A 25,224-nucleotide genomic window follows, 5' to 3' on the forward strand; every position below is an offset into this window, starting at 1 on the left:
TGAAGGGGCAGTTTTGAGAAGAAAAAATTATGAAATTTTGAAAATAAATTTCATCAAAATTTTTTTTGTATACCTTTTTTGGATTTAATTTAGAGTGGGTCAGGCCAGAAATGTGCATTTACAAATTTAATTTAGATACATCCACGGCTAAAAAGACAAGTTTCATCGCGGTTGAATGGACAATTTTGAGAAAAAAATAATGAAATTTTGGAAAAATCTTATCAAAAATTTCTTATGCCTTTTTTGAATTTAATTTCTAGTGGGCCAGAAACGTGCATTTCGAAATTTAGATGAATCCACAGTTAAAAAAAACAAGTTCCTCCTCTCGATCTGAAAACCTTTGCGGCCATTGAGGCCGCAAAGTCCCTTATTTTTTCCTTAAAAAATGCCAACATTTACCAAATAAAAAAACCACCCCGTCACATTTTTAACTTTTAAACAATGGTGTTTTGTTATTAACCAAAGGCAATGTGTTAACATCACTGCATACAATTTTTTTCCTGGTATTATATATTATTACATGGTAATTTTGACATTTTGCTCTTGTTTATTTGTGTCATCATCCTGTCATCGCCGCACGTACTAATTCGTTCGAAAGCCAGAGTGAGGTCACTCGCTCGCTCAGAATTAGTACACACTCAATAAAAATTACTTGGTTGGTTGGTCCTAGTTTTTTTAACAACAAGTAAAAACGAAATAATCGAAGTACAAAAATTTAATGCTTGGTGACAGAAAAATTGCTTCTTTTCTTATCCATCCTGTAGGTGTGTCGGTCCGTTCGGGGTGTGTCTGTCGGGTATTTAGTGGTGGTTGGTGGTTATATAGGAAGGGAATTTTTTAATTAAACAAGTATCGTTTTGTTCAGCAGTAGCAAGGGGAAATTTCACTATAAATTTAGCTAGGCGTTATATATTTATATATATTTTTTATAGAGAACATAAAAATATGTGGTGTCCTTTTTTCATATTTTGGTTGCGATGAAGAAGAAGGAGACCAGTACAAGATTGCGACTTGTGTGTGTTTTATCATTATATAATTATTTTGGGTAGTATAATAATTTTCTAAGTATGATGATTATATTCACTATAAAGTTTCTTTCAGTTCTCTTTTCTTAACCCAATTTTTTCATATATTTTAATACTTTAATTTGAAAAAAAAAATTAAATCGATGAGTTATATAGGGCATCATCATTTCAACTAGAGAAATTACTTTGATAAAAATTAACTGAAAAATGGCGGAATATGGCTCTTTTTTGGGAAAAGAGTTTTTCTTTGCCATTAGTAGATTGCAACAATTTCAATAACCACCGTAGTTAACGTTTCATATAATATTTTTGCACAATTCACTTGAAAAAAGGGATTTTTAAAGTATTAGGAAAAGAAAAAAAAAAGATTCTGTTATATACGTGTCCATATTCGTTTTGAAAAATACTGACTGGAACACCACTAGTCATTCATTTAAATATTATATACTATGTCTTATCGTTAATGTTGAGTCGTTATTAAACCAATAATAATTATAATAATATAAATCTCGCATCCACCACAACGAGCAAGGCAGACCTAGTAAAATAAATATTTCAAATCTACTAGAATTTAAATTTTTTTTTAGAGTAAGGTACATCATTTTGCATTCGATTCTAGTCTATAAACTTGCCCCCCATTGTGTGAATGGAGTAGTATGTAGTTGTAGTTCATGGTGAAGACGGTTGTCTTCTAGTTGACTAATTACTTAATTTCAATTAAATATATGTATACGTTATATATATACTTAATGCTTGGAATAAAATAATGCGGTAGTAGGGCTAAGATCTAATCTACCAATAACAATTATAACAATAATAACAACAGAGATGACCGGATGCGTTTTGTGGGTAAGGGTTGGATTTCAATATTTTCACTGGTTCATTACATTACAGACATGAAGAATTTGGCAACATATATCAATATCAATTATACTATTTAACTAAAAAACAAACAAATTTGGTTGTAACACGTAAAGTGTTTTAAAACAATATTGCCAATTCAAAAAAATGTCGTAGTGGTGATTTCCGGACAGATATTCAAAACGGGTGTGTGTGTAGATGGTGGTGTTAATTCCGTAATATGGTGGTAGCTTTTTGAATGAATGGGTGCGTGTCCAGTTACAAAGTTTCCTCTTTAATTTTTCCACCGTCACCTTCGGAGACGAAACGCTTTCGGCCACTGGAAATTAAAAATATGAGTATACTAGTTAGAAATATGTTCACTACAGAAATACAACTAAGGAAGTATGATGTTGCAAACAATACCGAATTGGAACTTCGAGCACGAGTTCCTTCGTAATGATCTCTGCAGCCAATGCCTTGTTAGCGAAACGCTCAATAAGAGAATACACCAATGGGACATCAATGCAGATATCCGGAAGATCGTCGAAAACACGCTGAAATCCCTGTAACACAAGCAAATAATTTAAGTTAGTTAAGTTCAATTAATTATTATAGCAATGATGATGACTTATTTTCACTTACTTGTTTCATCTGATCGGGAGTCACTAGGCATGACGTGTACAGCGACTTTAGCAATCGACAAATACTGTCCTCATTAGTTTCCAACATTGACTCGAGGGCCATCACAATCGCCTATTATCAATCAAAATTGTTTAGTATTTATGTATTTATGTTATTTAAAAAATACTGTAAAAATTGTATGCGCACTTCGTAAACAAGTTCATGATGGTAATGCGGTACTTCGAGCTCGCTGAGACAACGAGCCGCTTCCGTGGCATCATTTGAAGAGAGAAACTCTTTAAGAAGCATATGAATCCGCTTGGACAACGCTTTGACCGGCTGAGCCCCACCACCAACTCCCCAGACATTGTGCAGACGAAGCATGGCAATCTTATCCAAAAGTAAGACTTCAGCGTGAGTCACGGCGGCCCTGGTAATTAAAAAATAATAATTAAATCTTACAATGATGAGGATGGTTAAAAGTGAGGTGATAATGAATTAATGTCTTACTTTGCGTGCTCATTCTCCATTACATCTTTCCTGGAATGAACAAAACCGGCAGAGATGCAGTCATCAGCAACAGCCCGAGCGATAAAATTCCCAAGAATTGTTGCAGCATCTGGGGCATCCAAAACCAAGTCGGGCAGGTTTTGCAAAAGCACATCAAATGCTACAAAAAAATAACAAAATTATTATTTTAAATATTCATGTGCAATAATTTAAAAGTAATCAAGGCAAATCAGTTTTAACAAACCTTTGGCAACGTCCTCTTGCCCAATGCCAAGTTCATCATCAGCCAATTCAGAGATCAGTACCGAGGTCAGTTCGCGGTGCGAAGGCTTATGATCCATGGCTGCCTCGACAGCAATTACAACAATCTAAGGAACAAAACAATCTTGTTTAGCAATGTATTTAAAATTGGGTGAAAACAAACTATTCTAAAGTAGTATTTTATTTATTATGTTCTAGTACCTGATACTTTTTCTGACCAAAGTTCAGATCGGAAAGAGCCGAAAATACTTCACCGGTATCTCCCACCTCAAAATACTCCAGAATCGTAGATTCAACGTTTTTCTATAACACAATGTCAGGAAAGTTAGTTGAAAAAGAGTACAAAACAAGCACAATTTCTGAGATATATTTTTAAAATGTATACTTGAATTTCATCATCAGACATCTCCGGAATGATAGCCTCCAAATGAATATCTCCGTTATCCAACGATTCCGAGTCGTAGTTGGGATCCTTATAATCAAGAGCCGCACCGTCAGACCCTTCTGAGCCATATGCACCCCACGTGTGCTTGCCACCAGCACCGCCTGCAATTAAAGTAACAGATATTAAGTGTATGAGTAAAATTTGTAAACAAGAAATAATGAACTAACTAATCAGTTAATTTATATCTACCTTTTTTGGGAAGTCCACGTCCAAACCCGTTGCGCGGCTTGCGTGAATTTTTCAAGTATCGAGACACAGGAAGGGGAGCAGTCCCATTCAAAACTTCCTTCGACAAGCCTTTTGTCAATCGCCTGGCCTTACGTTTGATACGATCCGCAGGTGAGTCCTGCATGACGGCGGCCGCCCCACCAACGCCACTGGGGCTCTTGGATCCTTCATCACCTTCTCCATCGATCTCCTCTCCCTCGCCATTTACTAGCACCGGCACAGTGGGCTCCTCGTCCAAGGAGTTCTTCCTTAAATCCCCATTCATGAACTTTGCTCCGTTTTCCATTGTATCAGCGATTCTTGATTATTCTTCTTGTACTACAACTAATTTTGCAATGATGATGATAATGACCTGCGTTTTATTGCTGATGATTCTGTCTGACTTGATCTTGTTCCCTACGACGATGATAACACACCACTCCCAACTTACAAATATACTACTGTCTACACACACACACCTTTTGTACTTTCCTCCGAGCAGCCCCTGGTGACGGACGCCCAAATAATTAAATTTCAGTCAATGGTACATCAATTAGTCACCTAAAACCAGGAAGTGAAAATTTTTAGGATACAATGCATAATTAACAATTCGTTTATTATGTAATTCCACATAATGTACAATCGGACCATTAATTAATTAAGAATTGAACGAAAGTGAGTACGAAATAAGACAAAGTTTCGTTATTTAATCCAATACTTTCATTTATAATTCTATAACAATAGAACCAGTAAACTATATTATTCAGCCGGTGAATAATAATTTGTGACCAAAATACCTTTATTATTTTCATATTTGCTCTATTTTATATCAAAAACTAAATCAATCCATCCACTTACCCACACACACGCTACCTCAAAAAAGCTACTCCTATAACCAACCCGGTATTCAGTCAGATAGCAACAAACTACTTTAAGTTGCCTACTAACACAAAGAAATAAAACCAGAAAAAACTACCCACTCACGACACGACAAAAATATACAAACACTCAACAAGTCCATGACGCCTTTTCTCATCCATCGTTATGTTACTTATCATGCATAAGGCATTCAAAATCTCAATTTTTCTCCGTATGAAACCATATATATTCTCCTACAAATCTAATATGATGCTTGCACCTGGAGAAAAATGTGGAAGAATGTCATCATCATGCATGTATTCTCTAGAATTTAATCAAATCGCTACACTACCCGAATATCGGATAGAGTTTGAAACCAGATATGATAATAATAATAATAAGCCAGCATATTGCATACTTTTGTCCCAATGTCCCAGAAACACAGAGACGAACGGATTATTATTATTATGCTGCTACGGGAAGAAGAAGAAGGCAAAAGGGTAAAAGAGAAGAAGAACATACGAGAACATGAGACTAGCTTTGGATTTGTTGTTGCTATGCATTGGAGCTCGGAGAAGAGTGAGTTGGTTAGTGTGGAACAACAGATGATAAGTATGTTTTCCAAAACAGTGCAGCTTTCCTCCCCTCAGTTTCCAAAGTGAGAAGGTGTTTAGTTCGTCCTATTGGTTTTGTCCCCATCTCGGATGATGAAACTCTGCCCATTTCACCATCATTGTTGCCAAGTCGCAAAACTTCTACGCATTTCCAACCAATGCTGCTGCTGCTGCCCAGGCTCACATCACGTCTCCCTGTCTGCTACCTTTTCTGCATGAAATGAAAACCCAACCAATGCAGCAGGCTGCTGGCCAACCAACGAAGAACGCAAATGATTGATACGTATGCATGAAATGAAAATCAACAAAGAATTTGATAACATTGGTGGTGTAGTGATTACATATGGTAAAGTTGTTGTCAAAGGGAAGAGAGATGCGGAATTTGGAGGATGGATGGATGGAAATGTAACCGATTTCAGGAAACCTTAGCAACAAGCCGAGACAGCCAGCCACCCTCACCAGATTTTTCTCTCTGAGAACTTTCCAGACTGTCGGGGTCATTCGAAATTTTATGCTTCACCCCGAAAATAAATATGTTTTCGATATGAGTGAGACTGATTCTGAGGGAATAATGTGGTGAGACATGACATATGACATAGGGAATCTCATCAATCTTTTTTTCTCTCTCTCTTCTCCTCGTACAAGAACCTTGGCCTGGTTAAGTGCCAGTGACCCATGAGTACAATCCTACCAAAAATGACCTCTGACTAGCACAATATTTCCAAAAACTTGCCGGAATCTAAACCCAACTCTCAATGACGTTAACCTAGTGAGAAAACTGTCCCCGGAAGAGTTGACCTTGACGTGAAAAATTCGGAAAAAAAGTTTTTCCCCCAAATAATTCCTACTCCCCCGACTAAAAAATGAATCAAAATATGCCCCCTGACCAAGAAAAACTTTTCATTTCGGCCAGAAGCTGGCCTTGAACGTGAAAACTGGAAATGCGTCTCGCCAAGAAATGCCGGTTGGGTGAGAAAAGGGTGAAATTGGGGATTTTTGCAATTGTGATGCCAATAGGGGGGGGAAGGACTTACCCGAGTTTAGAAGAGGGCTTCACTGCCACGGGGGACGAAAAGAGGGGATTGCAAAAAAGGACGAGATGGACACACCAGACAAGAGTTGCTTTTCACCGGACGACGCAGAATAGACTGAAGAGAAGAAGAGTGGCTGCTGGCGAGAAAAAAGAGGAGAGCTGCTGCTGCTGCTTGTTTACGAAACATGGCAACCTCACCATCGCTCGCCACCACCGGCACCACGACCATTGGCCGCGGAAGCGTGGGGACATAGGGGCTATGTCACGGAAATTGAAATTTTGACGTGGGGACACGCAACGCATTTGTCTAATGAGACTGAAATACAAAAATATCGATAAAAACTCAAAAAATAATTAAAAAATTATATAGCACTGCTAAATCCAATTCTAAAATATTTAATTAAATTTATATGTAGTGCCATTCAAGTGCATAATTCATTTTGTAAGAATCTGTCATACTTCGGTTATACTCAAAGTGAGTTAGTTAGTCTCTGTGCGGGGGGAGCAAAATAAGCGAGAAACCCTGGCCTCTTGACAAGATAGTTAAGGAGGCCGTTGGTTCTCGCTTATTTTGCTCTACCCGCACAGCGACTAACTAACTTTGAGTATATTTGAGAACATATGGGGCGGGTTGTGCGGCTGGGGCCGAGTAGCGAGAAAGCAGCAGCTTTGCCTCAGTTTTTCAGTAAAGCTGAGGCGAAGGTATTGGTTCCTCGCTATTAGATTAGCCCCCCCCCCGAACAGTCCTTACCTCTTTCAACCAAAGTATATTTTTATTTTTCTAACTTTATTTTAAAATTTTTATGAAAATTATTCGTTTTTTTACTTTCGAATTGCTGTTTTATCATTATTACCAAATATTAAATTTTTTTGCAAATACTGATTTTTTTTAGTAAAAACATTTTTCTTGAAAGAAGGCAACCGGAAGGAAAATTTTCGCAAGCTTTATAAGCACGAGCGGCTTATAAATATAATATATCCCCACTGTCCAAACTACTTCCGCGGCCCCTGACAACCACCACCACCAGCAAAGCTGCAGCCCTGCTGAACTACGTAGTTGTAAACAAGGGGACATCCATCCCCCACTGATCAAGCCTTATCAAAATAGTCGCCCTGTTCTTTTCCGGATCATTTAACGAGCAAGGACAAAATTTGACCCCGGAGAGATTCGACCCAGTCACCCTTATGTCGACAACGCCACGCATGGAGGTATCCTGGGTCAATCGCTACTGGTGTTTTTTTTTCTCATCTCATCGTCTGCTTCATTTAGCGTGTCGTCCTTTGTCTCCGGTAGCAAAATGATGATGAAGATGCGTGTCGCATATCGTCAGGTCAGCATGGTCACAATGTATGCAACAATGTATAATAATAATGATAACCGTACATAATAAATACGAAGGGTTGTACGAAGGGTAGGTGCACTTGAAGGGGTCGATCTAGTAAAAAGCGACCTGATCCTGAAGAGACTTCTAGTTACGTGATCTCTTTGTTCAGTTCTCAGGAGGAATGGCCATATGCCAACAAACTACTACCTGTATTGTATAAATTGCACCGGACAAAGTGTACTTACTTGTATGTATAGTAGTATTATATAGTACACTTTGTTGTATTATTGTTATTGTACGTACGTTTTTTATGTGTGTTGTGTTGATTTGATGATGTGTATTTACACACGTATGTACATACATATATCTAAGTAAAGATAGATAGAGAGAGAGGGTTGTATTTATATTTAAGGCCCTGTGTGTCTCGTCCTCGTCTTCCAAGTTGTTTACGACGAGATGTACATTTACAACAAAAAGTGAACGAACGAACGCACTTTTAGTTTAGTTTATGTTGATCTTCTCATCTTCTTTATCTTGTACTTTTTTTATTGTTATTGCGTGTACAGTGAGTATTTTAGTGAACGGAGGAAGGAACGGTCTATTTATATATTTTTAGGATTGGATTGGATATGTATGATATTTGAAGTGGTCTGCTGCTACTGGGCTTAAAATTGAGTCTGCTTATATAGTTTTACTTACATTTTAGTAGTCGAATTGTTTTATTATTATGATACATACAATGACTATCGTAAATCCAATCCACGCGTCATATCGTCAGACAGTTAAGGATGAGTCAATTTTATCAGGCATGAGTTAAATTGTTACGGAATAATTGTCCATTATTATTTACATGACATGTAAATTCCAAAATCGGAATCTTCCTAAATTTTGGAAGACGGATATTATCCGTCTTCCAAAATTTTCTCAACACTAGACATTCCTAGACAATTTGCCTACAAATTCGAAATGACACATCAAACCAAAACTTGATTTTTTCCACTGGTTCCACCGGGGTGCAAATTTTCAGCAAGATTGACGGCGGGATGACCACGTAGCATGAAAATCCTCTCCTAGACACGGTCTGAGCGTGGAACGCTACGACCGGCATTTTCCAGACTTCGATCTGTGGCATGACAAAATATTTAACAATTAAAGTTATTCCTTCTTTCAGTTACGATTTTTTAAATCACCTGGTCTTGCCCGTCGTCCATCTTTTTGAACAATTTCAACTCGAATATGTACTCCGCGGCGATTTCCAGACCGCCTAACACGGTCATCCAAAAGTAGACTGTGTCATCGCCACGAATTTCATTATGCAGCAGAAATATTTTTTCCTCCTTCTCCAAGATTTCTACCGGCCAAGACCCCTCAGCTGAGGAAAATTAGAATACAAATATTGAGGCAATTCATGCAGGGCGTGATAACATTGTAAAATTAGTAATTTTTACAAAATTTGATATTTGTGTGGAAAAGTAGCTCACAAATTTTTGAAAACTTGTACAGATCAAGGTGGTCGGATTATTTGGTAAAAGTTTGTAGCATTGCATTACATACTTCACAAAACGCACGGATTTTACAAATAACCAATGATTGACAATCATTGGTTGCGTGAATTGCCGTATTATAATTCGCATCCGTTTTTGTCTAAATTACTGCGAAATTTAAATACGTACCTAATAACTTGTCATCTTCCAAAATTGACAGCCAACGTCGCGCTGATGATCGCAAGTAGTATTTGTGGCGTTGAGTTAAATGCTTGACGCAATCCGACATGACCTATCACGCATACTCAAATAGTGCACAATTCCATGAAATGTGCGTGTATTTAAGTTGTTCATGACCAGAAATTGGGTCGAGTCCAATTTGAAAATTCCAAGGGGTTTGTATTTCACTGTGGACGGAATATATAGAACTCTTTATTATAAGAACAGGATTATATTAATTTGGAAATTAATACAACAAAAAAATTGATCCGTAACTCGAATGCATTTTCATCGTTGAAATATGTCGGGCCTGTCTTTTGCACAAAAACTGTGGCTTTTCGTTCCTCAAACATGGGAACCTTACGGACCGTCGCCAAGTGGAGAAGATATTCGCACATGGGAACATCTTCCACTCCACATTCGACATGACAATCGAGTTTGATCCTGCACAACGATTGCTATTTACCATTTGTACTTACCACCTTAACATTATCCAATTTATGACTCTTTGAAACTTACCGATAACCGCAAGTCTGTTTGTGAACCTTCAACTCGGAATCTATCTGTATAACAGGACAGCCATCGTAAAGACAATTCTCAATGACTTCGTTTGATGATACTTGCATATTATTACAAGTTTTAAAATTGTAGTTATTAGGGCGGAACAATCAATAACTCTTAGAAATCTCAGAAATCTTGGAAACTTATTAACTTTTAAGTAACTTGTTAACAGTCGAGTAAAAGGAGACAAGCACAACCTTATCGCAGCATATCGGCGTGGCGTTCATAGCGCCCAGATGTTTCCTTTGTTCAAATTAACTACGGAATTTGTATATGTTTCGCTCAAATAGAATCCAGACCTTATTTGTGTTCTTATCCAACCCCTTTGTGAATTCAATTCGTACATATTATTATTTAAAGTTTAGAATGTATGCTTTATAATTTACTCAAATAAAATTTAGACCTTCTTCCACCCAGTTAAAAAGTGGGGAGCGCCGATTGAAAATAACTTATCAATCTAAAAGTTATCAAATAATTTGATTAATAATTTGCATGCATGTTAAACAATATTATGCAAACAAAGACAACAAATCTGTGTCGCCTCGGTGTCTGGCACAATCTCAAATCCATCTTCTCCTGCGCCTCCTTCCGTCTTACTAAGGTGTGAGAAAGACCGTTGATCTCCTTCCACGTCATCCATCCATCCATCTTCATAGTCGAGCAGCTCACTGTCGAAGGGACGGACGGATTTTGAGACTTCCTCAAATTTTGTGAAATTTAACAGTTAAGGTAAACCTCCTTTTAGTAATTAGTGTATTAAGACAAATTGGGGGGAGGTGCTAGATAGTGCCGAGCAATAAAATTCGTCCCCCCACCTATTAATAGTAATAAATAGTGATGCCGCATTTAATATAGGAGTAGTAGTAGTCCTTTTCTATTCAGGGTCTTCCCTCTCTCTCTGATAAATTAATCACACCTGTATTTATTTGCAGGTCCTAATTAACCATTATGGCAACACAAGGGAACTTCGCCGTGGCCGTGAAGGATGAGCCCAAAAGTTCTAACGCACCCATCATCTTCTCATTGGATGAATTTGAAGATGGGTGGTTACCCTACGAACTTGTCCGCGTTGACTCTGGAAACTACCCAATTTTGAGGGGTCAAGACAAGAGGAAGCGACTACGAAAAGAGTGCTTGGAAGCTGTCAAAGCAGAAAATCAGTTTTTCGACGACTGCCAGAAGGATGAATTGGCTGAAGGAAACCTCAAGGGCAAACGAAAGTCGGCAAGAAAACCAAGTTTGGTGGCGACTGAGACAGCTCGGAAATTGCCACTTCGGGCGACTCGACGAATTGGAACTGCAGGAGAAGGAGATCCACCAAGTTTCGTGCCATGCAATCTGCCACGACAACGGCCTGCATTTGAAGTCAGTCCTGCCAACTTTGAAGCCAACGGGATTCTCGGAAATGGGAAGGGCACTGTGTTTCCCAAGTATGAACTTGATTCGCAGTACAACTTCATCATTCCCGAGCCGCACAAGTTGAAGAATGCTCCGTGGAAGCAGAGTCCAATTGAGCCGCCGAAAGGGTTGGAACCAACCGTTTTGTAAGCTCTTGCAATTCCAGTTAACATTATTCTTAGTATTATAATTATTATGTGAATGGCAATAAAAAGTTAACTGATGGTGTTTTAATTCTGCTCTTATTACTGTTGCTTGCAGATCTGTGGCGGCGTCGGTGAACTTGGGTGCAGATTTGGACCTGAAAGCCATTGCTGATGCATGTTTGGATTTGAGCTATAATCCCGAGTCATTCGCACCCTTGGTCATGCGTCTCAAAGATCCAATCGCCACGGCGATGGTCCACCGAGGTGGCCGAATGACCGTGGCTGGAGCCAAATCGGTGGAGGATTGCAAGATTGCAGTGAGAAAGTTCACAGCGATGGTTCGGTCGGTGGGATTCAATGTGAGACCATTTGGAATGTTGATTAAAAACATCTCTGCCACCTTCAGTGTTGGCTTCAAGATTAGGTTGAGGCACCTCTCCAAGAATCGAATGCTCACCCCACAAATAACGTGAGAAACCCATTCGACCAAATCCATATTCAGTAATAATCCATCTACTTAATTAATAAGTACGTTTATCATTTGATTGGCTGACAGATATGAACCTGACTCGTTTACCGGAGTTTCGATGGCTTTGCCATTTCCGAAAGCTAATGTGATGGTGTTCCGGACTGGAAGCGGGATGATACAAGGTAATTATCATATTTACCTACATTTATTTTGGAGGGAGTGATTTGAGATCTTTTTCAGTTGGCACTACAATTATTCAATATCTTTATTTACAGGAGTTACCACTTTCAAGGATCTCGATAAGGTCTTGAAGATTATTTACCCCCACCTCAAAATGTATGCAATGTAGGAAGGTCAGGATCGCAAGAAACTATTTGGCACTCGAATTCAGGATAATCTTCAACTTTGGAAATTTTTTTTGGAAAACTCGTAAACGAGGATCAAATTCACATCAAATTAAAATAACTTTAATTTCATCTTATTTTATTTAAATATATTGTTACTATTTGATAGAAATTTGCATACCAATTCTAACCAATGGTAAGAATTAAATATGCACTTATCTTATGTATTATAATTGTTCCATATAAAGTATATGCAATAAATAAAGCGAATCTCCGATAATAAAATTGAGATAATTATATCTTAAGAAGTATTTAATTTGTAATATCTAAAACACGGAATTACAAAGGTGATGATGATTTGAATCCGAATTGTGACAACTTTCACTACCGTCTTTGTTAAAATATCTCGTTAGAAGGTTCCGTTTTTGGATTTTTAGAAGAATAAGTGTGGATGCTGCATGTACTTCTTGGAGCTGATGATTGGAACAATTATTTTCTTGTCGTTTCATTTTTTGTAACAAAAATTAACGGGAAATATTGCAGAGTTGAGGAAATTTAGACCAGGTATTCCCCACGGGCACAACCCCATTTAGACAACATTTGTAGGCCTGCATAGCAAACAATTTTATCAATTTATTACCAATATAAAAAGACATTCATGACATTCATTACAATTTGTATCCATTTTATCACCCACCAGAGCAGGATAGTAGCTCGTATATAACGGAAGGGAGCAAATTTCATCCGCCCGGAGCGTCAAAACTTGATCAGCATCAATCAGTTGAACTTTATGGCATGGAATTTCACGCTCAGAAACATTAGTAACGTTCGATTCTAAGATGACACCTCGGAGCCAAGTTCGCACGCCCTTTTCCATATGCCTCACAGCGACCAGTTCCGTCAAGGCGTAATGGGCTGACTGGCGTTGACGCCATGTCATGTTGGGTTCCAAAAGTTCGTTCAGTTTGGCTTTAATCTTGTCAAACGCCTCGACTCCAGTGCCTAAGAATGAACACGAGCAAGAAATTCATGAAATTGACCACCACATCCTCATTGTAGATTTTAAGAGATCATATCAAATCTATATTGATTACCAAACTCTTCCGTCACCGTGTCTGGAACATGCTTCATCGACCCATTATGCATTGTCATTGGATTCATGGGTGGTGTACTCTTTGAGGTTGCAGATGGAAATGCGGCTCGACAAGTGCATTCTGCCGTTTTTCTAGGAATTACGTAAAACTCTGAGGGCAAAGCTATGTGCATAACTTTAACATCTATCCACGTTCCATGTTGCAAAGGGGGCTTGTTGTCCAAAGTGTAAGAACTGGTAACCCTTTCCTTTCCCAGATCAGCGACTGCGAAAAAGACAAGGAACAATCATTATCTATCAGTTGATCATTTATGCCACCAACTAAATTTGCATAACTGACAAACTTACCGTCCACCACTTTATGCAACATTCGACACCTCATCCCCTTCCAGCAGTACTTGCCCTCCCCTTTGTAAAACGGACATGACGTCTCAGTCCATGACTTCTCCTTGTGCTTGACTCCCATGAAAAATGCCCCCGCACTCTTGTCGATATCGGCAGAGATCACATTTTGTGCCGTGTCGCAGTCAGTCTTCTCTTCATTGGGTTCCATTCTCTGCGAGTAAGATCTCCTCTGAATCCGGTGATGCAGAAATGGACACATTTTCTTTTTCAGAAGTACCAGAAGATGTTCTGGTTATTTTTGTCGTGTGATATAGTTTTTGAATGTGCTGGCTGGGGCACACACTCATCGGAAGATGTGTAGTAGGAAGACAAGTCGTCGTCGTCGTTGTCACGACCGTTGGTCAGAGCATTATTATCACTGTCGACATTAGCATGATGACTCTCCGGTGGATCATCTCCTTCTCCTTTTTCATCCTGAATGTTATCCATCCTCCTGTGTAAGTAAATAACAGTTAATATAATGTAATTAAATGTAATAAATAAATATGTCTATATTCAATAATTACATTATATTAACTGTTATTTACTTACACAGGAGGATGGATAACATTCAGGATGAAAAAGGAGAAGGAGATGATCCACCGGAGAGTCATCATGCTAATGTCGACAGTGATAATAATGCTCTGACCAACGGTCGTGACAACGACGACGACGACTTGTCTTCCTACTACACATCTTCCGATGAGTGTGTGCCCCAGCCAGCACATTCAAAAACTATATCACACGACAAAAATAACCAGAACATCTTCTGGTACTTCTGAAAAAGAAAATGTGTCCATTTCTGCATCACCGGATTCAGAGGAGATCTTACTCGCAGAGAATGGAACCCAATGAAGAGAAGACTGACTGCGACACGGCACAAAATGTGATCTCTGCCGATATCGACAAGAGTGCGGGGGCATTTTTCATGGGAGTCAAGCACAAGGAGAAGTCATGGACTGAGACGTCATGTCCGTTTTACAAAGGGGAGGGCAAGTACTGCTGGAAGGGGATGAGGTGTCGAATGTTGCATAAAGTGGTGGACGGTAAGTTTGTCAGTTATGCAAATTTAGTTGGTGGCATAAATGATCAACTGATAGATAATGATTGTTCCTTGTCTTTTTCGCAGTCGCTGATCTGGGAAAGGAAAGGGTTACCAGTTCTTACACTTTGGACAACAAGCCCCCTTTGCAACATGGAACGTGGATAGATGTTAAAGTTATGCACATAGCTTTGCCCTCAGAGTTTTACGTAATTCCTAGAAAAACGGCAGAATGCACTTGTCGAGCCGCATTTCCATCTGCAACCTCAAAGAGTACACCACCCATGAATCCAATGACAATGCATAATGGGTCGATGAAGCATGTTCCAGACACGGTGACGGAAGAGTTTGGTAATCAATATAGATTTGATATGATCTCTTAAAATCTACAATGAGGATGTGGTGGTCAATTTCATGAATTTCTTGCTCGTGTTCATTCTTAGGCACTGGAGTCGAGGCGTTTGACAAGATTAAAGCCAAACTGAACGAACTTTTGGAACCCAACATGACATGGCGTCAACGCCAGTCAGCCCATTACGCCTTGACGGAACTGGTCGCTGTGAGGCATATGGAAAAGGGCGTGCGAACTTGGCTCCGAGGTGTCATCTTAGAATCGAACGTTACTAATGTTTCTGAGCGTGAAATTCCATGCCATAAAGTTCAACTGATTGATGCTGATCAAGTTTTGACGCTCCGGGCGGATGAAATTTGCTCCCTTCCGTTATATACGAGCTACTATCCTGCTCTGGTGGGTGATAAAATGGATACAAATTGTAATGAATGTCATGAATGTCTTTTTATATTGGTAATAAATTGATAAAATTGTTTGCTATGCAGGCCTACAAATGTTGTCTAAATGGGGTTGTGCCCGTGGGGAATACCTGGTCTAAATTTCCTCAACTCTGCAATATTTCCCGTTAATTTTTGTTACAAAAAATGAAACGACAAGAAAATAATTGTTCCAATCATCAGCTCCAAGAAGTACATGCAGCATCCACACTTATTCTTCTAAAAATCCAAAAACGGAACCTTCTAACGAGATATTTTAACAAAGACGGTAGTGAAAGTTGTCACAATTCGGATTCAAATCATCATCACCTTTGTAATTCCGTGTTTTAGATATTACAAATTAAATACTTCTTAAGATATAATTATCTCAATTTTATTATCGGAGATTCGCTTTATTTATTGCATATACTTTATATGGAACAATTATAATACATAAGATAAGTGCATATTTAATTCTTACCATTGGTTAGAATTGGTATGCAAATTTCTATCAAATAGTAACAATATATTTAAATAAAATAAGATGAAATTAAAGTTATTTTAATTTGATGTGAATTTGATCCTCGTTTACGAGTTTTCCAAAAAAAATTTCCAAAGTTGAAGATTATCCTGAATTCGAGTGCCAAATAGTTTCTTGCGATCCTGACCTTCCTACATTGCATACATTTTGAGGTGGGGGTAAATAATCTTCAAGACCTTATCGAGATCCTTGAAAGTGGTAACTCCTGTAAATAAAGATATTGAATAATTGTAGTGCCAACTGAAAAAGATCTCAAATCACTCCCTCCAAAATAAATGTAGGTAAATATGATAATTACCTTGTATCATCCCGCTTCCAGTCCGGAACACCATCACATTAGCTTTCGGAAATGGCAAAGCCATCGAAACTCCGGTAAACGAGTCAGGTTCATATCTGTCAGCCAATCAAATGATAAACGTACTTATTAATTAAGTAGATGGATTATTACTGAATATGGATTTGGTCGAATGGGTTTCTCACGTTATTTGTGGGGTGAGCATTCGATTCTTGGAGAGGTGCCTCAACCTAATCTTGAAGCCAACACTGAAGGTGGCAGAGATGTTTTTAATCAACATTCCAAATGGTCTCACATTGAATCCCACCGACCGAACCATCGCTGTGAACTTTCTCACTGCAATCTTGCAATCCTCCACCGATTTGGCTCCAGCCACGGTCATTCGGCCACCTCGGTGGACCATCGCCGTGGCGATTGGATCTTTGAGACGCATGACCAAGGGTGCGAATGACTCGGGATTATAGCTCAAATCCAAACATGCATCAGCAATGGCTTTCAGGTCCAAATCTGCACCCAAGTTCACCGACGCCGCCACAGATCTGCAAGCAACAGTAATAAGAGCAGAATTAAAACACCATCAGTTAACTTTTTATTGCCATTCACATAATAATTATAATACTAAGAATAATGTTAACTGGAATTGCAAGAGCTTACAAAACGGTTGGTTCCAACCCTTTCGGCGGCTCAATTGGACTCTGCTTCCACGGAGCATTCTTCAACTTGTGCGGCTCGGGAATGATGAAGTTGTACTGCGAATCAAGTTCATACTTGGGAAACACAGTGCCCTTCCCATTTCCGAGAATCCCGTTGGCTTCAAAGTTGGCAGGACTGACTTCAAATGCAGGCCGTTGTCGTGGCAGATTGCATGGCACGAAACTTGGTGGATCTCCTTCTCCTGCAGTTCCAATTCGTCGAGTCGCCCGAAGTGGCAATTTCCGAGCTGTCTCAGTCGCCACCAAACTTGGTTTTCTTGCCGACTTTCGTTTGCCCTTGAGGTTTCCTTCAGCCAATTCATCCTTCTGGCAGTCGTCGAAAAACTGATTTTCTGCTTTGACAGCTTCCAAGCACTCTTTTCGTAGTCGCTTCCTCTTGTCTTGACCCCTCAAAATTGGGTAGTTTCCAGAGTCAACGCGGACAAGTTCGTAGGGTAACCACCCATCTTCAAATTCATCCAATGAGAAGATGATGGGTGCGTTAGAACTTTTGGGCTCATCCTTCACGGCCACGGCGAAGTTCCCTTGTGTTGCCATAATGGTTAATTAGGACCTGCAAATAAATACAGGTGTGATTAATTTATCAGAGAGAGAGGGAAGACCCTGAATAGAAAAGGACTACTACTACTCCTATATTAAATGCGGCATCACTATTTATTACTATTAATAGGTGGGGGGACGAATTTTATTGCTCGGCACTATCTAGCACCTCCCCCCAATTTGTCTTAATACACTAATTACTAAAAGGAGGTTTACCTTAACTGTTAAATTTCACAAAATTTGAGGAAGTCTCAAAATCCGTCCGTCCCTTCGACAGTGAGCTGCTCGACTATGAAGATGGATGGATGGATGACGTGGAAGGAGATCAACGGTCTTTCTCACACCTTAGTAAGACGGAAGGAGGCGCAGGAGAAGATGGATTTGAGATTGTGCCAGACACCGAGGCGACACAGATTTGTTGTCTTTGTTTGCATAATATTGTTTAACATGCATGCAAATTATTAATCAAATTATTTGATAACTTTTAGATTGATAAGTTATTTTCAATCGGCGCTCCCCACTTTTTAACTGGGTGGAAGAAGGTCTAAATTTTATTTGAGTAAATTATAAAGCATACATTCTAAACTTTAAATAATAATATGTACGAATTGAATTCACAAAGGGGTTGGATAAGAACACAAATAAGGTCTGGATTCTATTTGAGCGAAACATATACAAATTCCGTAGTTAATTTGAACAAAGGAAACATCTGGGCGCTATGAACGCCACGCCGATATGCTGCGATAAGGTTGTGCTTGTCTCCTTTTACTCGACTGTTAACAAGTTACTTAAAAGTTAATAAGTTTCCAAGATTTCTGAGATTTCTAAGAGTTATTGATTGTTCCGCCCTAATAACTACAATTTTAAAACTTGTAATAATATGCAAGTATCATCAAACGAAGTCATTGAGAATTGTCTTTACGATGGCTGTCCTGTTATACAGATAGATTCCGAGTTGAAGGTTCACAAACAGACTTGCGGTTATCGGTAAGTTTCAAAGAGTCATAAATTGGATAATGTTAAGGTGGTAAGTACAAATGGTAAATAGCAATCGTTGTGCAGGATCAAACTCGATTGTCATGTCGAATGTGGAGTGGAAGATGTTCCCATGTGCGAATATCTTCTCCACTTGGCGACGGTCCGTAAGGTTCCCATGTTTGAGGAACGAAAAGCCACAGTTTTTGTGCAAAAGACAGGCCCGACATATTTCAACGATGAAAATGCATTCGAGTTACGGATCAATTTTTTTGTTGTATTAATTTCCAAATTAATATAATCCTGTTCTTATAATAAAGAGTTCTATATATTCCGTCCACAGTGAAATACAAACCCCTTGGAATTTTCAAATTGGACTCGACCCAATTTCTGGTCATGAACAACTTAAATACACGCACATTTCATGGAATTGTGCACTATTTGAGTATGCGTGATAGGTCATGTCGGATTGCGTCAAGCATTTAACTCAACGCCACAAATACTACTTGCGATCATCAGCGCGACGTTGGCTGTCAATTTTGGAAGATGACAAGTTATTAGGTACGTATTTAAATTTCGCAGTAATTTAGACAAAAACGGATGCGAATTATAATACGGCAATTCACGCAACCAATGATTGTCAATCATTGGTTATTTGTAAAATCCGTGCGTTTTGTGAAGTATGTAATGCAATGCTACAAACTTTTACCAAATAATCCGACCACCTTGATCTGTACAAGTTTTCAAAAATTTGTGAGCTACTTTTCCACACAAATATCAAATTTTGTAAAAATTACTAATTTTACAATGTTATCACGCCTTGCATGAATTGCCTCAATATTTGTATTCTAATTTTCCTCAGCTGAGGGGTCTTGGCCGGTAGAAATCTTGGAGAAGGAGGAAAAAATATTTCTGCTGCATAATGAAATTCGTGGCGATGACACAGTCTACTTTTGGATGACCGTGTTAGGCGGTCTGGAAATCGCCGCGGAGTACATATTCGAGTTGAAATTGTTCAAAAAGATGGACGACGGGCAAGACCAGGTGATTTAAAAAATCGTAACTGAAAGAAGGAATAACTTTAATTGTTAAATATTTTGTCATGCCACAGATCGAAGTCTGGAAAATGCCGGTCGTAGCGTTCCACGCTCAGACCGTGTCTAGGAGAGGATTTTCATGCTACGTGGTCATCCCGCCGTCAATCTTGCTGAAAATTTGCACCCCGGTGGAACCAGTGGAAAAAATCAAGTTTTGGTTTGATGTGTCATTTCGAATTTGTAGGCAAATTGTCTAGGAATGTCTAGTGTTGAGAAAATTTTGGAAGACGGATATGTATTAATTAATGTTTCAAAAGGCAAAAATGATTATGTAAAGTCTCTGTGATGTTGAAATACGCTTTTTTTGAACTATTTCGAGTGTACCGCATGTACATTTCATTTTAGCCAAAGTTTGTGTACTTACTCTTTAGAAACACTTGATTTAATTTAATCGACATTAAAATAAACAGCTTGTTCGAATTACATTTTACTAGGTATGTTTTTATTGAAACGGAAATTGTGTATATTTTAACCTAAGAAAATGTCGTTATTAAAATAGTTGAAGGCGACCGACTAACAGTTAATCATGGGTTTATTGAGAAGGATTTATTTTTGCTTTGTTCGCCATGTTCATTAAAAATTTGTAGAAGTTAACCCACAAATCCGTCATTGCGAAGTGGAGAAGTAGTGATAAAGCGTTGTGAGTGTTTTTTAAAAGAAATACTTTCATTAATGAAATAAACATGCGGATGTCTTCGATAATTAAAATGCAGGTCAAAGTACTTTTTTGCTAAGCTCGGGTAAACTAACGAAGATTTTTAATTTTTTTAATGGCCAAAATGCCCTACAAAATAAATGCCGGGTAAATAAGGCAAATACCTGATGCCATAAATGCCTAAATGCCGAAGGCGCTGGCATTCCTCCAACCCTACCCATCAATCTTTAACATTTCATTATGATAAAATTTTAGTAAATTCGTTGATTATTACCAAAAGTTTAAAGTTGCCAATATTTTGGTTCTTCTTCCATATCATAATTTTAAGATATCGCATCACCAACCACAGAAAAACGCACCTTTGACCTCTCTAAATAAATTCGTCGTCACATGTTTAACGCGTATTGACGAACGTGTTTTGTTTGTGGCATGCGAATCTGGATTGAGCGTCACTATTTTCATTCCAGGTTAATAAGTGTGTTGAACACTAAAAATAACACTTCTCAGTAATGTTTTTGATCAGTCCTTTTGAGATAATTCAGCAGCTGTGTTTATGATTAATCAAGTAAATTTGCAGATATTAAAGTCATGTTCCTGCTCGTGTAGTAAAATTCCAACCGGTTTGTAGCACAATTAATTAGTTGTTCTTATCATTTAGATAAAATTGCCGATAACTTGCATAAAATGGGTTGTTCAACCACTTGTGTTTTCTGTATATAAAAAGTATATATAATATACATAACATATATAAAAAGTTCACATCCTCGTCATTTCTGAAGGATCGCCAATAATTTTGCTCAGAAACGTAATGTTTTCTAAAACCTTTGTCACATTTTGGGCGTCAGTGCTTCTACTGCAAGCTCTCTGTGTTACAAAAGTTGATTCCCAATCTGCCGATGATTATCCACTACCATGTAGCAGGTAAAAAAGTCATAAAATCCCATTTCTCCCTACTAAAAGTCAACGTTTTTACAGTGAAATCTACTGTCACGGTCCCCTCCTCGAAACTGTTCAGCTCAGTCGTCGCAACATGACCGACGCTAGCAAAAGTTTTGTCGACATGTCGCTTCGACACTCTCCCGAAGACATTCTCGCCTCCTTCGCCAGGCTCAACTTCACCGGCGACGTGTCAGGAAACGCTACCCAACTTGACCAGCTTAATGTCTTCCTGGCCGAAAACTTTGCCGGACCAGGGACGGAATTCGAAAATATTACTTTTCCCGATTGGACCGATTCGAATTCGATCCCATTTTTCGATACTATTGTGGACCCCGATCTGAAAGATTGGGCTGTGCGGCTGCACTCCATTTGGAATGAGCTGGGTCGTCAAATAATTCCGAGCATGAACAACTCTGATCGCACTTCGATTATTTATTCCCCCAATCCTGTCGTTGTTCCGGGGGAACGGTTTCGTGAATTTTATTACTGGGATTCCTACTGGATTCAGAGGGGGTTGCTTGTTTCTGACATGGCAAACACGGTGAAGGGGATGATTGAGAATTTCCTCGACTTTGTGGACCGTCCCGACCTGGGTTATGTGCCGAATGGTGGTCGCATCTATTACGAGAGGAGTCAACCTCCCCTACTGATTCCGATGATTGAAGCGTATTACAACCACTCGGGGGACGATGTCTTCATTCGTGAGAACTTTGCCGTGATGCAGAAAGAGTTCCAGTTCTGGATGCAGAATAGAACGGTCACTTTTGAGAAGGATGGGGCTAATTTTACCATGGCGAGGTATGCCGTGGATAGAAAGGGGCCAAGGCCGGAAGCGTTCCAGTGAGTGGTTGAGTCGAATTTATATTTACGTGGGGATATATTTATTGTTTACTTTTGTAAATATATTCAGGAAAGAATTTGACCAAATCGACCCCCTCGATATTAGCAATACGACCAAAAACGAGATTTATTCACATTTAAAATCTGCATGTGAATCTGGCTGGGACTTTTCAACGCGGTGGTTTGTTGTGGAGGGTTCGGAAATTGAAGGTGGTGTTCTGAATGCTGTGTTTCTCACAGTGGCGGCGGAACCAGGAAGACATTGTCCCCCTCAGAAATTCAGCAAAATCGTGTTAATAAGTCCCTCCTCCCCCAATCTTCCTAACGTCTATTTCTAACGTTTCTAACGTTTAATTTCTAACGTCCCCACATGTTCCCCCAACTTCCGCCGTTACTGATTTCTCATGAACTATAAAGTATATATAAATCTTGACCTATATTCTTATCTTAGGTAATTTCTCCTCAACCCGAACCCGTGACATTATCCCGGTCGACCTCAACGCATTCTTGTACTGGAATGCCGTACTTCTCCAAAGGTTCTGCCTCCAGGTCAACATCCCTGTCGAACAATGCGCCTACTACGGGAACAAGGCGGACGAGTTGAAGACCGCGATTCACCAAGTCCTCTGGGATGAAGGGACTGGATCTTGGTACGATTACGATTATGTTAGAGGAACCACCCGAAAGGACTTTTACACCTCAAACCTTACCCCTCTCTGGGCGAAGGCGCATCACGACGCAGCTAACGTTTTGCCAAAGGTCATCAACTATTTGGAGACCAGTGGGGCGCTCGATTATCCGGCCGGAATTCCAACCTCGCTCAGAAACGAGTCTTTTCAACAGTGGGATTTCCCCAATGCTTGGCCACCCCTGGTTCACATGGTTGTCGAAGCCTTGGAAAATTCTGGGAATGAAAATGCGAGTCGGATTGCGTTCAAAATTGCGCAAGATTGGACGGACGCGAACTATATCGGATTTAAAGTTTCTGATGAAGCCATGTTTGAAAAGGTGGGCTGAATTTGAGTTAATTTTATCATGCATTTTTAATAAATACGATTTTTCCGAAAAGTATGACGTGCGAATACCCGGCTGTCGTGGGAGTGGAGGTTATTATGAAACCGTGCTTGGTTTTGGATGGACGAACGGCGTGATTTTAGACTTTTTTCAAAAGTACGGGGATCGATTAGTGGCTCCAGTTGTGCCTGAAAATCTACAATGTGGAGATGTTACGAATGCTCAATCCCAATTAATCCCTGTGAATGGCGTTTATCTAATTGCACAATTTTTTCATATCGTAACTTATTTTATCTACAGGCTAATTTAACTTAACTTTAATCTTTTAGTAAGGTTACTTACAATTAAAAACTTACAATTAGATACTTACAATACTGAAATATTAAGTCTTATCTAAGGTTATCAATGACAATACATGATCCCACCCCCAAGAGTATAAATAATTCTAGAATTTATAACTAAATAGTGAGCAATTAGTATAATATAAAGTTATGATGAAGATACAAATTGAATAAAACAATGTGGTACTCTTCGATTTCAAAGGTTATCATTCGAATAAACATATATAAATTTGCACAATACTTGACTTACAATAGTTGAATCTGATAAAAATATATGACCAAAAATAGCACGTTTTACCAGAAATAAAAACAGACCTAGCAAATTAATCATGTCATTATTTATTTCTTTTTTTTACTACTTAACGAAAGTATAAAGCAAATGTATGCATCAATCTCAATGCGTATTGAGAGTCTCAAATTGGGGAAGAGGAGAGGAGAGGAGGCAAGTCGAGAAATAGTCTCAACTTGCCTCCCATACCAGCTTCAGTGCGTCATGTTGAGGCCATAGCACCACAAAAATACAGTCCAACTGCTCATTACAGAGAGGGATCTGAGAGGTTTCTCTCTTATCGGGACGTATTACGTACGACACGTACAAATTGTCATATGCAGAAAAATGAAGGAAATTTGTGTCAAATTTCACAAAATTTCTAAAAATGAAAATTTCACAAAACTCCCAAATTTATATACTTTTATTAGTATTCGTACAAATGCAAATTTTTTATCATACTTAGAAATCAGGAAATTTTAAAAATGATGTAATTTCTAGACTAATATTTTTTACTGTACAATTCTACATTCTTCTACAAGACTATTTTATGGTTGATATCATAATGATTTTGCAATCAAGTAAAGCTTAAAATTAGCAAAGGTTTTATATACATGCAAATTAATTACAATTAATAATTATCCGCATCCAAATTACAAGTAAGAAGCATCTCTCTCGCCTCACTGGAATAAATAATACGCATCCATAATTTTATACCCAGTGCAGTTTTTAATTTACATCCAGGCAATTTAAAAAAGTGACAAGCCAATTAATTATTTTGGGACACTGGAGATTTTGAGTGAAATGTGGACGGTACAAAAAAATGTGTTCATTTACTGCTTAAAAAATACAGAAATGTGTCTGTTAAATTTATTAAATGTTTCTTTCCAGATAAAATTTGACAAGATTGTCAGTCAGCCACCGTCGTCGTCGTGCTGGACTGAATGAAATTGACAAAATCCTCATATGCGCAAACATGTCTAATTTACATTCCAGTAAGTGTCTAAGTAAGTCACTAATCCAATCCTATACAAATTTCAACCAAAACATATCAATCCAAATCCATCAATGCATCCAAGCCATTCGCTGCAAATGTGTGGCAAACGAATAAAAATGGCTTGGAATAATAATAAATATACGGAAATGAGTATAAGTCAAAGAATTGCATCTCTGATGGATGGATGGACCTCGACGACGACTTCGACCAAGAAGACTGATGAGATATCAAACTGTCTACTGTCAATATATATGCCCGTCTGCATGCATATATTTACATATATATAGGTACCGACCGTTCCTGCATATTGGGGCTTTTTTTAACTGGAGGATAAATAATAATAATAATGAGAATAACGA

General features: G+C 38.6%; 4 protein-coding genes across 4 annotated transcripts; 2 read left to right on the plus strand and 2 right to left on the minus strand.

Moving 5' to 3' along the window:
- Nucleotides 1-424: 424 nt before the first annotated feature.
- Nucleotides 425-6,572, minus strand: LOC110856741 (programmed cell death protein 4). The gene is made up of 10 exons (XM_022105274.2): nt 6,419-6,572; nt 3,895-4,473; nt 3,646-3,806; nt 3,462-3,563; nt 3,244-3,367; nt 3,000-3,159; nt 2,697-2,919; nt 2,511-2,621; nt 2,292-2,431; nt 425-2,205 (listed from the first exon to the last, which is right to left on the minus strand). The coding sequence occupies exons 2-10, from the start codon at nt 4,217-4,219 to the stop codon at nt 2,145-2,147; spliced, it is 1,407 nt and encodes a 468-aa protein (XP_021960966.1). The 5' UTR covers nt 4,220-4,473; nt 6,419-6,572; the 3' UTR covers nt 425-2,144.
- Nucleotides 6,573-10,581: 4,009 nt separating this feature from the next.
- LOC110857065 (TATA-box-binding protein) lies at nt 10,582-12,654 on the plus strand. The gene is made up of 5 exons (XM_022105672.2): nt 10,582-10,735; nt 10,939-11,550; nt 11,666-12,019; nt 12,107-12,201; nt 12,295-12,654. The coding sequence occupies exons 2-5, from the start codon at nt 10,955-10,957 to the stop codon at nt 12,366-12,368; spliced, it is 1,119 nt and encodes a 372-aa protein (XP_021961364.2). The 5' UTR covers nt 10,582-10,735; nt 10,939-10,954; the 3' UTR covers nt 12,369-12,654.
- Nucleotides 12,655-16,042: 3,388 nt separating this feature from the next.
- Nucleotides 16,043-18,117, minus strand: LOC110857066 (TATA-box-binding protein). The gene is made up of 5 exons (XM_022105673.2): nt 17,956-18,117; nt 17,141-17,752; nt 16,672-17,025; nt 16,490-16,584; nt 16,043-16,396 (listed from the first exon to the last, which is right to left on the minus strand). Exons 2-5 carry the CDS (start codon nt 17,734-17,736, stop codon nt 16,323-16,325), a joined length of 1,119 nt encoding a protein of 372 aa, XP_021961365.2. The 5' UTR covers nt 17,737-17,752; nt 17,956-18,117; the 3' UTR covers nt 16,043-16,322.
- Nucleotides 18,118-21,108: 2,991 nt separating this feature from the next.
- On the plus strand, nt 21,109-23,927 carry LOC110856722 (trehalase). The gene is made up of 5 exons (XM_022105248.2): nt 21,109-21,387; nt 21,442-22,245; nt 22,316-22,455; nt 22,697-23,253; nt 23,315-23,927. Exons 1-5 carry the CDS (start codon nt 21,275-21,277, stop codon nt 23,567-23,569), a joined length of 1,869 nt encoding a protein of 622 aa, XP_021960940.1. The 5' UTR covers nt 21,109-21,274; the 3' UTR covers nt 23,570-23,927.
- The last annotated feature ends 1,297 nt before the right edge of the window (nt 23,928-25,224 follow it).

This window comes from Folsomia candida, unplaced genomic scaffold (assembly GCF_002217175.1).
Source record: "Folsomia candida strain VU population unplaced genomic scaffold, ASM221717v1 Fcan01_Sc017, whole genome shotgun sequence".
NCBI lineage: Eukaryota > Metazoa > Arthropoda > Collembola > Entomobryomorpha > Isotomidae > Folsomia > Folsomia candida.

What these genes read in the sequence shown, in the direction of transcription:
- LOC110856741 (XM_022105274.2), bottom strand. Translation starts at nt 4,219, where the DNA reads ATGGAAAACGGAGCAAAGTTCATGAATGGGGATTTAAGGAAGAACTCC. An exon ending in TTGGTCAGAAAAAGTATCAG is followed by an intron (nt 3,368 to 3,461) that starts GTACTAGAACAT and finishes TTTGTTCCTTAG; the next exon opens with ATTGTTGTAATTGCTGTCGA. An exon ending in CTCCCGATCAGATGAAACAA is followed by an intron (nt 2,432 to 2,510) that starts GTAAGTGAAAAT and finishes CTTGTGTTACAG; the next exon opens with GGATTTCAGCGTGTTTTCGA.
- LOC110857065 (XM_022105672.2), top strand. Translation starts at nt 10,955, where the DNA reads ATGGCAACACAAGGGAACTTCGCCGTGGCCGTGAAGGATGAGCCCAAA. An exon ending in GGGTTGGAACCAACCGTTTT is followed by an intron (nt 11,551 to 11,665) that starts GTAAGCTCTTGC and finishes TGTTGCTTGCAG; the next exon opens with ATCTGTGGCGGCGTCGGTGA. An exon ending in TGGAAGCGGGATGATACAAG is followed by an intron (nt 12,202 to 12,294) that starts GTAATTATCATA and finishes CTTTATTTACAG; the next exon opens with GAGTTACCACTTTCAAGGAT.
- LOC110857066 (XM_022105673.2), bottom strand. Translation starts at nt 17,736, where the DNA reads ATGGCAACACAAGGGAACTTCGCCGTGGCCGTGAAGGATGAGCCCAAA. An exon ending in GGGTTGGAACCAACCGTTTT is followed by an intron (nt 17,026 to 17,140) that starts GTAAGCTCTTGC and finishes TGTTGCTTGCAG; the next exon opens with ATCTGTGGCGGCGTCGGTGA. An exon ending in TGGAAGCGGGATGATACAAG is followed by an intron (nt 16,397 to 16,489) that starts GTAATTATCATA and finishes CTTTATTTACAG; the next exon opens with GAGTTACCACTTTCAAGGAT.
- LOC110856722 (XM_022105248.2), top strand. Translation starts at nt 21,275, where the DNA reads ATGTTTTCTAAAACCTTTGTCACATTTTGGGCGTCAGTGCTTCTACTG. An exon ending in TATCCACTACCATGTAGCAG is followed by an intron (nt 21,388 to 21,441) that starts GTAAAAAAGTCA and finishes ACGTTTTTACAG; the next exon opens with TGAAATCTACTGTCACGGTC. An exon ending in CCAAGGCCGGAAGCGTTCCA is followed by an intron (nt 22,246 to 22,315) that starts GTGAGTGGTTGA and finishes AAATATATTCAG; the next exon opens with GAAAGAATTTGACCAAATCG.